This window comes from Octopus bimaculoides, chromosome 10 (genome assembly GCF_001194135.2).
Source record: "Octopus bimaculoides isolate UCB-OBI-ISO-001 chromosome 10, ASM119413v2, whole genome shotgun sequence".
Lineage (NCBI taxonomy): Eukaryota > Metazoa > Mollusca > Cephalopoda > Octopoda > Octopodidae > Octopus > Octopus bimaculoides.
In genome coordinates this window covers 9,120,816-9,130,448 of record NC_068990.1, presented here as the reverse complement: position 1 = coordinate 9,130,448, position 9,633 = coordinate 9,120,816, and the positions used below count along the sequence as shown (strand labels likewise).

Sequence of the window (9,633 nt, the reverse complement as noted above, 5' to 3'; positions counted from 1 at the left end):
ATATAAAGTGTAGCTTAGATTTTAATTACTTAATGCTTTAGATTATTGAATGAGGCAGTGGCCTTGTTTTGCTCTTTATTTTTATTTACAATAATATACTCGTGTAGTAACGTAAGCATTAAAATTGTCAGAAGAACAAAACAGGAGAAAAAATTATTTTAAATTAAGTAAATCAGCTTGTAGCAAACATACCCATCTTTATCTTCATAAAGCTCCCTTAGTTCATTGGTGCAAGCAACAGATCTCTGCAAAAGGAAACGGAAAAAAACCCAAATATTCATAATTATTCATTAACATGTTAAAAGCACAAAGAACATACTGTAAAGCAGTTAACATTAGGAAGGGCATCCAGCTATAGAAACCAAGCCAAATCAGACTGGAACCTAGTGCAGCTCTCTGGCTTGCCAGCTCTGGTCAAATCATCCAACTTATGCCAGTATGGAAAACGGACAATAATCATGAACCATAAAGTAAGAGTTACATTGAGTTCAAAAGAGTAAAGATACTTCAAGGGTAACATGAAAGAAGATAAATCAATTAGCTTTAGTTTTATAAATTATTCCGAATATCTTTCCCACTACTAGTGTATCTCAAACAGCTAAATTGATTGGGTGTCAATAATGCTTGTACAGTCAAACTAGCCCTGCTCAGATATCATAGCCAGACAATTAACATAAAATCTGAACAAGTCTATCTAGTTGTAAACAAACAGCATGAAATAGGTCAGTGATTCCCAACATGGGGCATACAACCCACTGGTGGGGCCTAGGAAAATTGTGGTAGCCTCATTAACCTTAAACACAAAGTTAGGATTTTCATGAGCAATGGTAACTGAAAAGGAAGAGTAACTGTTACACTCTGACTGAGTATACATTGATCACCTCTGCAAAGCACACAAAAGTAGACTGGACTTAGATGACAGCACATGTCCAGATGGCTTGTTCGTCATTCATTAGGTAATCAGGATCACATTAATGATCCAACTTTCAACACAACAAACCAATGAAATTAAAACAAAATGAAAATGAAAATATATGTTAACTTACATCAAACAAATATTTCAGTCTTTGATCAGAGTTGATCTGTTCTCTTGGCTGAAAAAAAAATGGAAAAAAAAATTAAGAAAATAGTTACTGAAAAAACAGTTTTTATGTATTTTATTACAGATTAATCGTGGATATGAGAAATCAGTGGAATGCAAATGGAAACCCAAAGCTTTGGTGCATACATATACATATACAAACATATACTTTGGTGCATTAACTAAAATTCAGCAGTCAAATAAGTCTGTTGTTGTTTAACCATATACTATTTAGATTTCTTTGTTAAATGTAATGCTTGTTTATTCAGATTGATATGAATTAGTCATGCATCGCTTTGTAGCTTTGAGACTTAAATGATGCCATTGTTTATTTTTAGAATATTGTAGGGTAAATGGGAGAGGTCAGATCTTGCCAGTTAGAAGATAACACAGGTAGATTATTTTGGCCAGATATGGCTGGTTTAAATGCTAAAACATCTCTAATGCTATGGCATTCAGATTAAATCAAAACAATGTGAATAAATAAGCTATACATTTGATGGAATAATCATGCATGATATTGTAGCTTCAAAATTTCAATGATGTGATTGTTTATTTTTACAAGGACATTGTATGGTGAGTGTGAGAGGCCAGATCTGACCAGTTTGAATATAAAACAAGTACAATATTTTGGCTGGATATAGCCAGTTTCAATGCTAAAGGATTAATGCAAGCTAAGCCTTGATTAAAGAGATTTATGATTAAAGGCATTCCAATCTTGACCATCACATCTTTTTTCTAGGACAGAGTGAATAAGGGTTACATTATCTATGTGTTCTTCCTATAATAAGACAGTGTATTATTGAAGGACTTCAGGCTCCTATTTTATGCAGGACATGTGATGTGTAGAGGTCGCCATGTTGTCTGCACAACTAAAAATAGTCTATTAATTCCAGCAAAGTAGAGTAGCTGTTTACATGATGTAGGAATACAATATATATTTGTGTTAGAAGAGCATTATGGCTTGCTTGAAGCATTGTGATAACAAAAAGTAAAAACAGCAAAATAGTGAAAACAGAGAGCTTCTTACAATGCAAAAAAGGAATACATTTAATTCCTTTTTCGCATTGTAAGAAGCTAGCCATCTTCAATATTTTACTGGTGTATTTTTTGTTATTTTAAAAATGCATTCAAGATTACTTTTGTATTTAAAAAAAAAATTCCAAATTGAAGAAAAACAAAGTTTTGAATCAAATTGAAAAAAAAACAAAAAAACAAAACCAATTCTAATATGATTCTGAGTCATGAGATTTACCATTAAATATTTTGGAAAACTCTAAAAAGCATTTGTCTATTTTTATCAATAATATAACATCTGGCAATATTTTATGTTACCTCAACATTAAAAGACACATACTTTTGTTCTATACTCTTTATGGCTAAGTCAGTTTGCCAAGAGAACAATCAAAACTTCTTGTACATGAGTCTATGCCATAAGAACTCCACCCATCCATGAGCCTCCACATTAGTGGTTCTCAACCAGGGTCCATATAAGATTTTATTGTTAAAATTTATGGGCTATAAATTGATAGTACTTCTACAATACATAAAATATCTTTTTTTAATATAATTCTTAATAATATTTCATTATAAAAAAAGTAGGATTTTTTTTTTTTTCCTATGTACATCGAATGGCTATGGAAGCCCTATAGAGTAAAATAAGAATCAAAAAGGTCCATAAGCAAAAAATAGTTGAAAACCACTGCTCTACGTAATCATTCAACCTGCTAAAAATAACAGCCAAATCTCCCTCAAATCACATTTTACTGTCTTAAAAAAGGAACAACACAATAGATAATGATGCACAGAATGAAATTTCAGTGGGCTGCAATCTCAGAAAGAAGAATTGAGGGACTGACTAAAGTGACTAGTGCAGTGTGTCAGCAGTGAGATACAGCAAAGGTGATAGGTAAGATTAGTGAGTTTGAGTGCAGACGGTATGCAGTAAGAATTCTTGCTGCTCAGCCAGATGGATTTCTTTGGGATTTGACCCCAGGTGTCAGTGTGTGCAGCAATAATATTAACCTGCAGATTTTGTGAGCAGTACTTCAATATGGGTCTTATATGAACCTTGCAGAGGTTTAGCAACTGATCAAGACTAAAGTATTTCTTGGCTCAAAAGAGGAATCCTAGTCTTTGTATTGCTGTTTGGCCAATATTTTAACAAGTACCTATCAGACCTGCTATTATCTATTATCAATTACTTGTTTCATTCACTGTACTGCAGCTATGCTGGGGTACCGACTTGAAGGGCTTTAGTTAAACAAATCAACCCTATAGAAATAATATGTTCCTAAATCTCTCAGCACGATAAGGTGATAGTATGTTGTCAACTTAATGTGACAGTCCCATGAAAGGGAAGAATGCTACTGTTATTTAGCCCTAGGAAACACCATTTCCTGTTGGACTTGACACATTTCCTATGTCCTTATGTTTTCAAAGTGGATACAAGCACCTCCACCCAGCAAAGCCAGCATCCAGAGACTAGTTTCAGACTCATTGCTCATCAGACTGGATGTCATATGAAGTTGACAACATACTATCACTTTATCATGCTGCTACTGCATAAATCTCTCTGAGAGATTTAGAAATGTATTATTTCTATTTTCAAAAATCAGTCAATGTATTTCACTTGAAACATATGTTTTCAAAGGTAGATAGGCATCGACAGCTAGCAAGACACTTTTTTTGTTGTTTTTTGAAGAACTCTAGCCAATTTTTTTTGTGCGAAACAACCATTGTTGGGTGGTAGTGAATAATTGAGAAAAATGAGAAGTTATGCAGAAGCTACTGGAGGTCGAGTTCGCCTAGACCCACGTGTGCTGAAACAGGAGATGTTACAGTGGAATGAAGAACTGATAAAGAAATATAGTAGTATGGTAGAGAAAGAAGGGTCAAATATAAAAATGACTCTGCCAGAGGAGAAAAAGTGAAAATGGAAAAGAAGACAATAATATTCAGAACATTTTCAAATAAAAGCAGAATTGAAAACACGCCACAGGAAGAAATAGAAGAAATTTTGGAAAGACATATAGGAGACAGCATAGCGTTCTTTACGACAGGAAAGAGATTTGCGTCAATAGTGGTAATTTTTATATCAGAAGAGAAGGTGGAAAAAACCTCTAACAGGCTGATACAGGGAGAAAAATGGACTTTGATTCCAAACTGTTTGGATAAAAGAATTGTCAGAATTAGGGTGGGAAGAATCCCACCATCAATAGATCCAGAGTGGATAATAGCAGCGATTTTTTATTCAGAGATAAGGAAGGAAAACGAAGACGTGAAGATGGGCATAAGCCAAACCCAACAAGCGAAGTGTTGGGGCTACGGATTAGAGATGATTTTTGCAGTGAGCTAGAAATATTACAAAGAAATACCTGGAGCTACCAAATGAAAAGTTAGAAATGATATTGGAGGGGAGACCCCTCAAAGTGTTACGAATGTGATAAAAGAGGGTACTTGAGAAAGAAATGTTCATCCTTTCATGTGTCTTTTTGTTTCCACACGTCTGTGTATGTCTCAGCTGTGTTTAGGCCTTGTGCCTGTAATAAAGAATTCAGCTAGCAAACCATGCTACTCCAGACTGATGATGAGCAATAACTCTAAAACTAGTCTCTGGATGCTGGTTTTGCTGGGAGGAGGCGCTTGTCTTCACTTTGAAAGCATAAGGACACATGAAATGTGTCAAGTCCAACTGGTACCACATAGAAAACATTCTGTAAAGTGGCTTGTGTTCGAAAGGGCATCCAGCCATAGAAACCATACCTGAACAGACAATGGAGCCTGGTGCGGCCCCTGGCCTTACCAGCTCCAGTCACTGTTCAACCTATGTCAGCAAGGAAATGGTTATTAAATAATGATGACGATATATGGGGGGGGGCATGTATGGCTGTGTAGTTAAGAAGTTCACTTCCCAACCACATGGTTTTGGGTTCAATGGATTGTTGTCCACTTAGTTCTGATATCAAACTCCTTCATCACTCATGGCTAACAGGAGGTGATGCTTGGGATAGTGGGGTACTTTACTCACTCTAATATCTCTCACTAATTTAAAATATAACTTGTGTTTATCAAAAATATATGACTGAAGTAACTGTCTTTTTGTATGTAGATGAGGTCAACTCATTGGATAAACATAATAGCAGAATGATAATGTGCTATAGATTATGAATGAAACAAAACAAAAACAGACCATTTCCAGTAAAAACACAACCAATATTTTTCACATTACAGCATACATACACTTCAAGCAAATTTTTACACACAAAGTTAGCCTGAGCAAATAAGACAAGCAAAACAAAACAGTGAAATGTACTTTTGATCACAAACAAAACAACAAACGGTTTGATAACTGTTAGTACAACTTAATAAAATCCACTGTCATAAAGTAAATCCTATTTGTCTGTCTGATAAATATATTTATTTATTGTTAATTCTTGATTTTTTTTTTGATCAAGTGAATCAACAACTTTAAAATGGTTTGTTGGCACACAAGTAGCTGTGTGGTTAAGAACCTTGCTTTCCAACCATGTAGTTTGGGATTCAGTTCCACTGCACAGCAGCACCTTGGGCAGGTGTTTTTTTTACAACAGCCTGATCCAACCAAATCCTCATGAGTGGATGTGATAGACAGAAACTGAAAGCCCATAATATATATATATATATACAGAAACCCCTTAACTATCATGGGTGTTATGTTCCAAAACACCCCTGCACCTTCACAGGTACACATCATCAACCCTATCACATCACCAACTCCTTTACCTGCACTTCTAGTAATGTCATTTACTGTATCTCCTGCTCTCTCTGTCCTTCTCTATGCATCGGTCAAACGGGACGTCGCTTGGCTGACCAGTTCACAAAGCACTTCCAAGACATCACACTCAGCAATGACACCCCGGTCTCGCACCATTTCCGCTCTACTGGTCATTTGCTACAACATCTGTTTGTGTTAGGATTGTCTTTGCACAGGGTCATCTACACTCTGGCCTTTGCCGTGAAGTGGAATTAATATTCTCTCTTCATTCCTTTGCACCACATGGGCACAACTCACCTTCTCACTTCAGTTCATACCAACCCCACACCACTCCACACATACTAGCACTGACCACTTCCTAGCACCCATACTACACACCCACATACAATCTTCAAGAGCATCACCACACATACCACTATATGAACAGCCATACACACTGTTTAACTCAGTACACACACCACACATCACCATGCACACTTCTACACCCACACAAGCACATAATACCTGAACACAGGCTATATATACATACACATGCAACATACATAGACAAAGATACTTTCGCCCACATATGTACACCATACACATGCACAGTTTGGTCACACACACACATGCACACACCACGTGAAAAAGTGCACATCAACTGCTATATTACACACACACACACTCAGACACATCAGTCATTCTCCCCTATTCACACACAATTCTCACATACACACACACATGCACCTTCTCTTGTTGGGATCACTAGCACTTTATTATCTCCCTTTCATTCAACCTTCTTTTTATTATATATATATATATTTTGTATGTGTATTTGGTGTGCAAGATGTGTATGTGTATTTGGTGTGCGACCGGAATGAATAAAGGACTGAACCAGTGCATGTGTTTATTACTGGCATAATGCTTCTCCCAAGGTTTAATTATATATGTATAGTAAATCCCAAAAAGAACAAACACAAAAAACGCAACAATGCAAGGACATGGTACATGTAAAGTATTAACAGATGCTCAAGGACGGAAAGAAAGATGGTTTAACATTTCGAGCGGACACTCTTCTTTGGAAACAGAGGAAAGTCCAATAGAAGGGAAGACAGAGGAAAAAAATCGCCAACGATTCACATGTGGTTACATTTTGAAATGCCCGGAAGGGAATGGGTGAAGAAAAAGTTCTTTCTAAGAGAGGAGAGTGTAAGGGAAGGAGGAATGTGTGGGTATGCACGTGCGTGCAAGTCTATGTGTGTAATACCATATGTGTGTAATACCATATGTGTGTGTGGTTTTGGCTGTTTATATGTGTATGTGTGTGAGTGAACTTTGTGTCACTTAATGTTATAGGAAGAATTTAGTAGCAGGAGTGGCAGTCTTTTGTGTAGTTGTGTGTCTCTTCACATTATATATATATATATATATATATATATTACCATTTCGAGCATGGCCGTTGCCAGTAAGACGTTCGAGCGAGATCGTTGCCAGTGCCGATGGACTGGCTCTTGTGCAGGTGACACGTAAAATACACCATTTTGAGCTTGGTCGTTGCCAGTACCACCTACTACACTCTCAGAGTGGTTGGCATTAGGAAGGGCATCCAGCTGTAGAAACTCTGCCAAATCAGATTGGAGCCTGATGTAGCCATCTGGTCCACCAGTCCTCAGTCAAATCGTCCAACCCATGCTAGCATGGAAAGCAGACGTTAAACAACGATGACGATGATGATGATAATAATATATATATACACCAAAACCTCTATAAACTAAAAACTTTTAAACAAGTATTACCCTTACCAAAATAGAATCTCTATGAAAGACAATCACTCAATATCAATATAACTTATAAGCAACAAAGTCACCATAAACCAAGAACCCTTAGACAAGTTAAATCCTATGCGAACTAGAATTTCAACGAAGAACAACTTTGAAACACAAGAATACAAGAAACAAAAGAACCATAACCGACAGCCACATCTGGCACATGAAACAAATACACCCATCATCAGCTGCATAATGGTTAATGATTTCAACACTTGAGCAGTAACATTAAATTTGACCTTGTCAACAGCTTTAAAAATATAAATACTGCCTCAGAATTTAGTAGACAAGAAGCATGAATGAAACATTAGCACAATATGCTACACCTGTTTATCGTTACAAATACAAACATCAACTCTCAAATGTAAATTGGGGCATGCACCTTTGCAGTGCATCTACCATGCGTTGGTATCTGCTTTGCAGTGCATCTAACATGTGTTGGTCCCAGGCAATCCTCTGAGCAGAAATGTTTCGGTCAGTTTCTATCTCTGTGAGATATTAATACTTTATCATCCATCATGACCATATGGTATGTGGCCAACCAACAAAAGCTGTCATCCAGCCAGAACCTCACAAGCGTGGCTGTGTGGCAAGAAGCTTGCTTCCCAACCACGTGGTTTCAGGTTCAGTCCCACTGCATGGCACCTTGGGTTAGTGTCTTCTACTATAGCTTCAGGCTAACCCAAAACTTGTGAGTAGATATGATAGATAGAAACTGGAAGAAGCTAGTCATATACATGAATGTGTATGCATGTGTGTGTGTATTTGTCCCCTACCACCACTTATCCCTGTAACTTAGCAGTTCAGCAAAAGAGATTAACAGAATAAGTACCAGGCTTAAAAAAGTACTGGGATAGATTCATGTGACTAAAAATTCTTCAAGGCAATGTTCCAGAATGGCCGTAGTCTAATGACTGAAACAAGTAAATGATAAAAAGATAGATGAAAACACAGTACACAGGATCCAATACAGAAATTTAAAAATACCACATAGAAAACAATCACATGGTTCTTGGTTTAATCCTATTTCATAGCATCTTGGACAAGTAACTTCTACCATAACGTACCAAAAAGTAAACAGAAGCCCAGTGCATGAAACTGAATAGATGGAAATTGTATAGAAATTCATTGGATGAACTTAATCTTTTATAGGATTAGACTAACACTCAGTTTAACCTGGTCCTTGAGTGGTTTTAGCAGAATCCACTCCTATGCAGGTATTTTGGCTAGGTTGATTCAATCAACTACTCCCACCTCCATGAAGAAGAATCAAAAAGTAAAATGAGTGTACATGTGGTAATTTTAGAAATAATACTTCTACTAGAAAAATTGCCCTCTGAGCAATTTTTCTGCTTGTGAGAAACCTATTCTTGTCTCTTCTTTCATACTTTAACCTCTCAACACCTAATATAAAGCCACCTTCCTCTCCACTATATTCTCACTCAGTTGAGGGACTTACAAGTCTTGCAAGTTACATGGTAACCTCCCTAGTGCAGGTGCCTCAAAAGTGCACCCAGTATTACTCTGTAAAGTGGTTGGCATTAGGAAGAGCATCCAGTCGGAGAAACTGCCATAGCAGACACTGGAGCAAGATGCAGCCCTTCAACTCATCAGATCCTGTTGAACCAACCAACTGTTGCCAGTACAGAAGATGGATGTTAAATGATGATGCATACGTACTGAAGCTACAGCTTGAGGATTGAACTTCAATGACATTTCAGATGCTGCTCTTCATTGTTCTCCATATACACTCTCATGCTAGCCAAGATATATATATATATATATATATATATATATATAGACACAAGATGTGATCTATTTCTAGCACATTAATTGTCCACGTTAGTGGTCAACGTTATTTTTTTAAAATGTACCTTAATCCCCTGAGATTGCAGATACTATTTCTGAATCTCTTTGATTCTTTAGATGTGCTGGCCTCCTGATAATTGATCGATATTAATTAATATATGATTAATTACCAGATTTTATAA

At 36.6% G+C, this 9,633-nt stretch overlaps 1 protein-coding gene across 1 annotated transcript in view; it reads right to left on the bottom strand.

Moving 5' to 3' along the window:
• LOC106868824 (splicing factor 3A subunit 3) overlaps window positions 1–9,633 on the bottom strand; it is a 117,380-nt gene that overhangs the window by 104,822 nt on the left and 2,925 nt on the right. The window contains exons 2-3 of the mRNA XM_014914285.2: window positions 1,047–1,094; window positions 193–245 (exon numbers count right to left, since the gene is read on the bottom strand). Of these exons, the coding sequence (XP_014769771.1) occupies window positions 193–245; window positions 1,047–1,094 (101 nt within the window). The remainder of the gene's footprint in view (window positions 1–192; window positions 246–1,046; window positions 1,095–9,633) is intronic.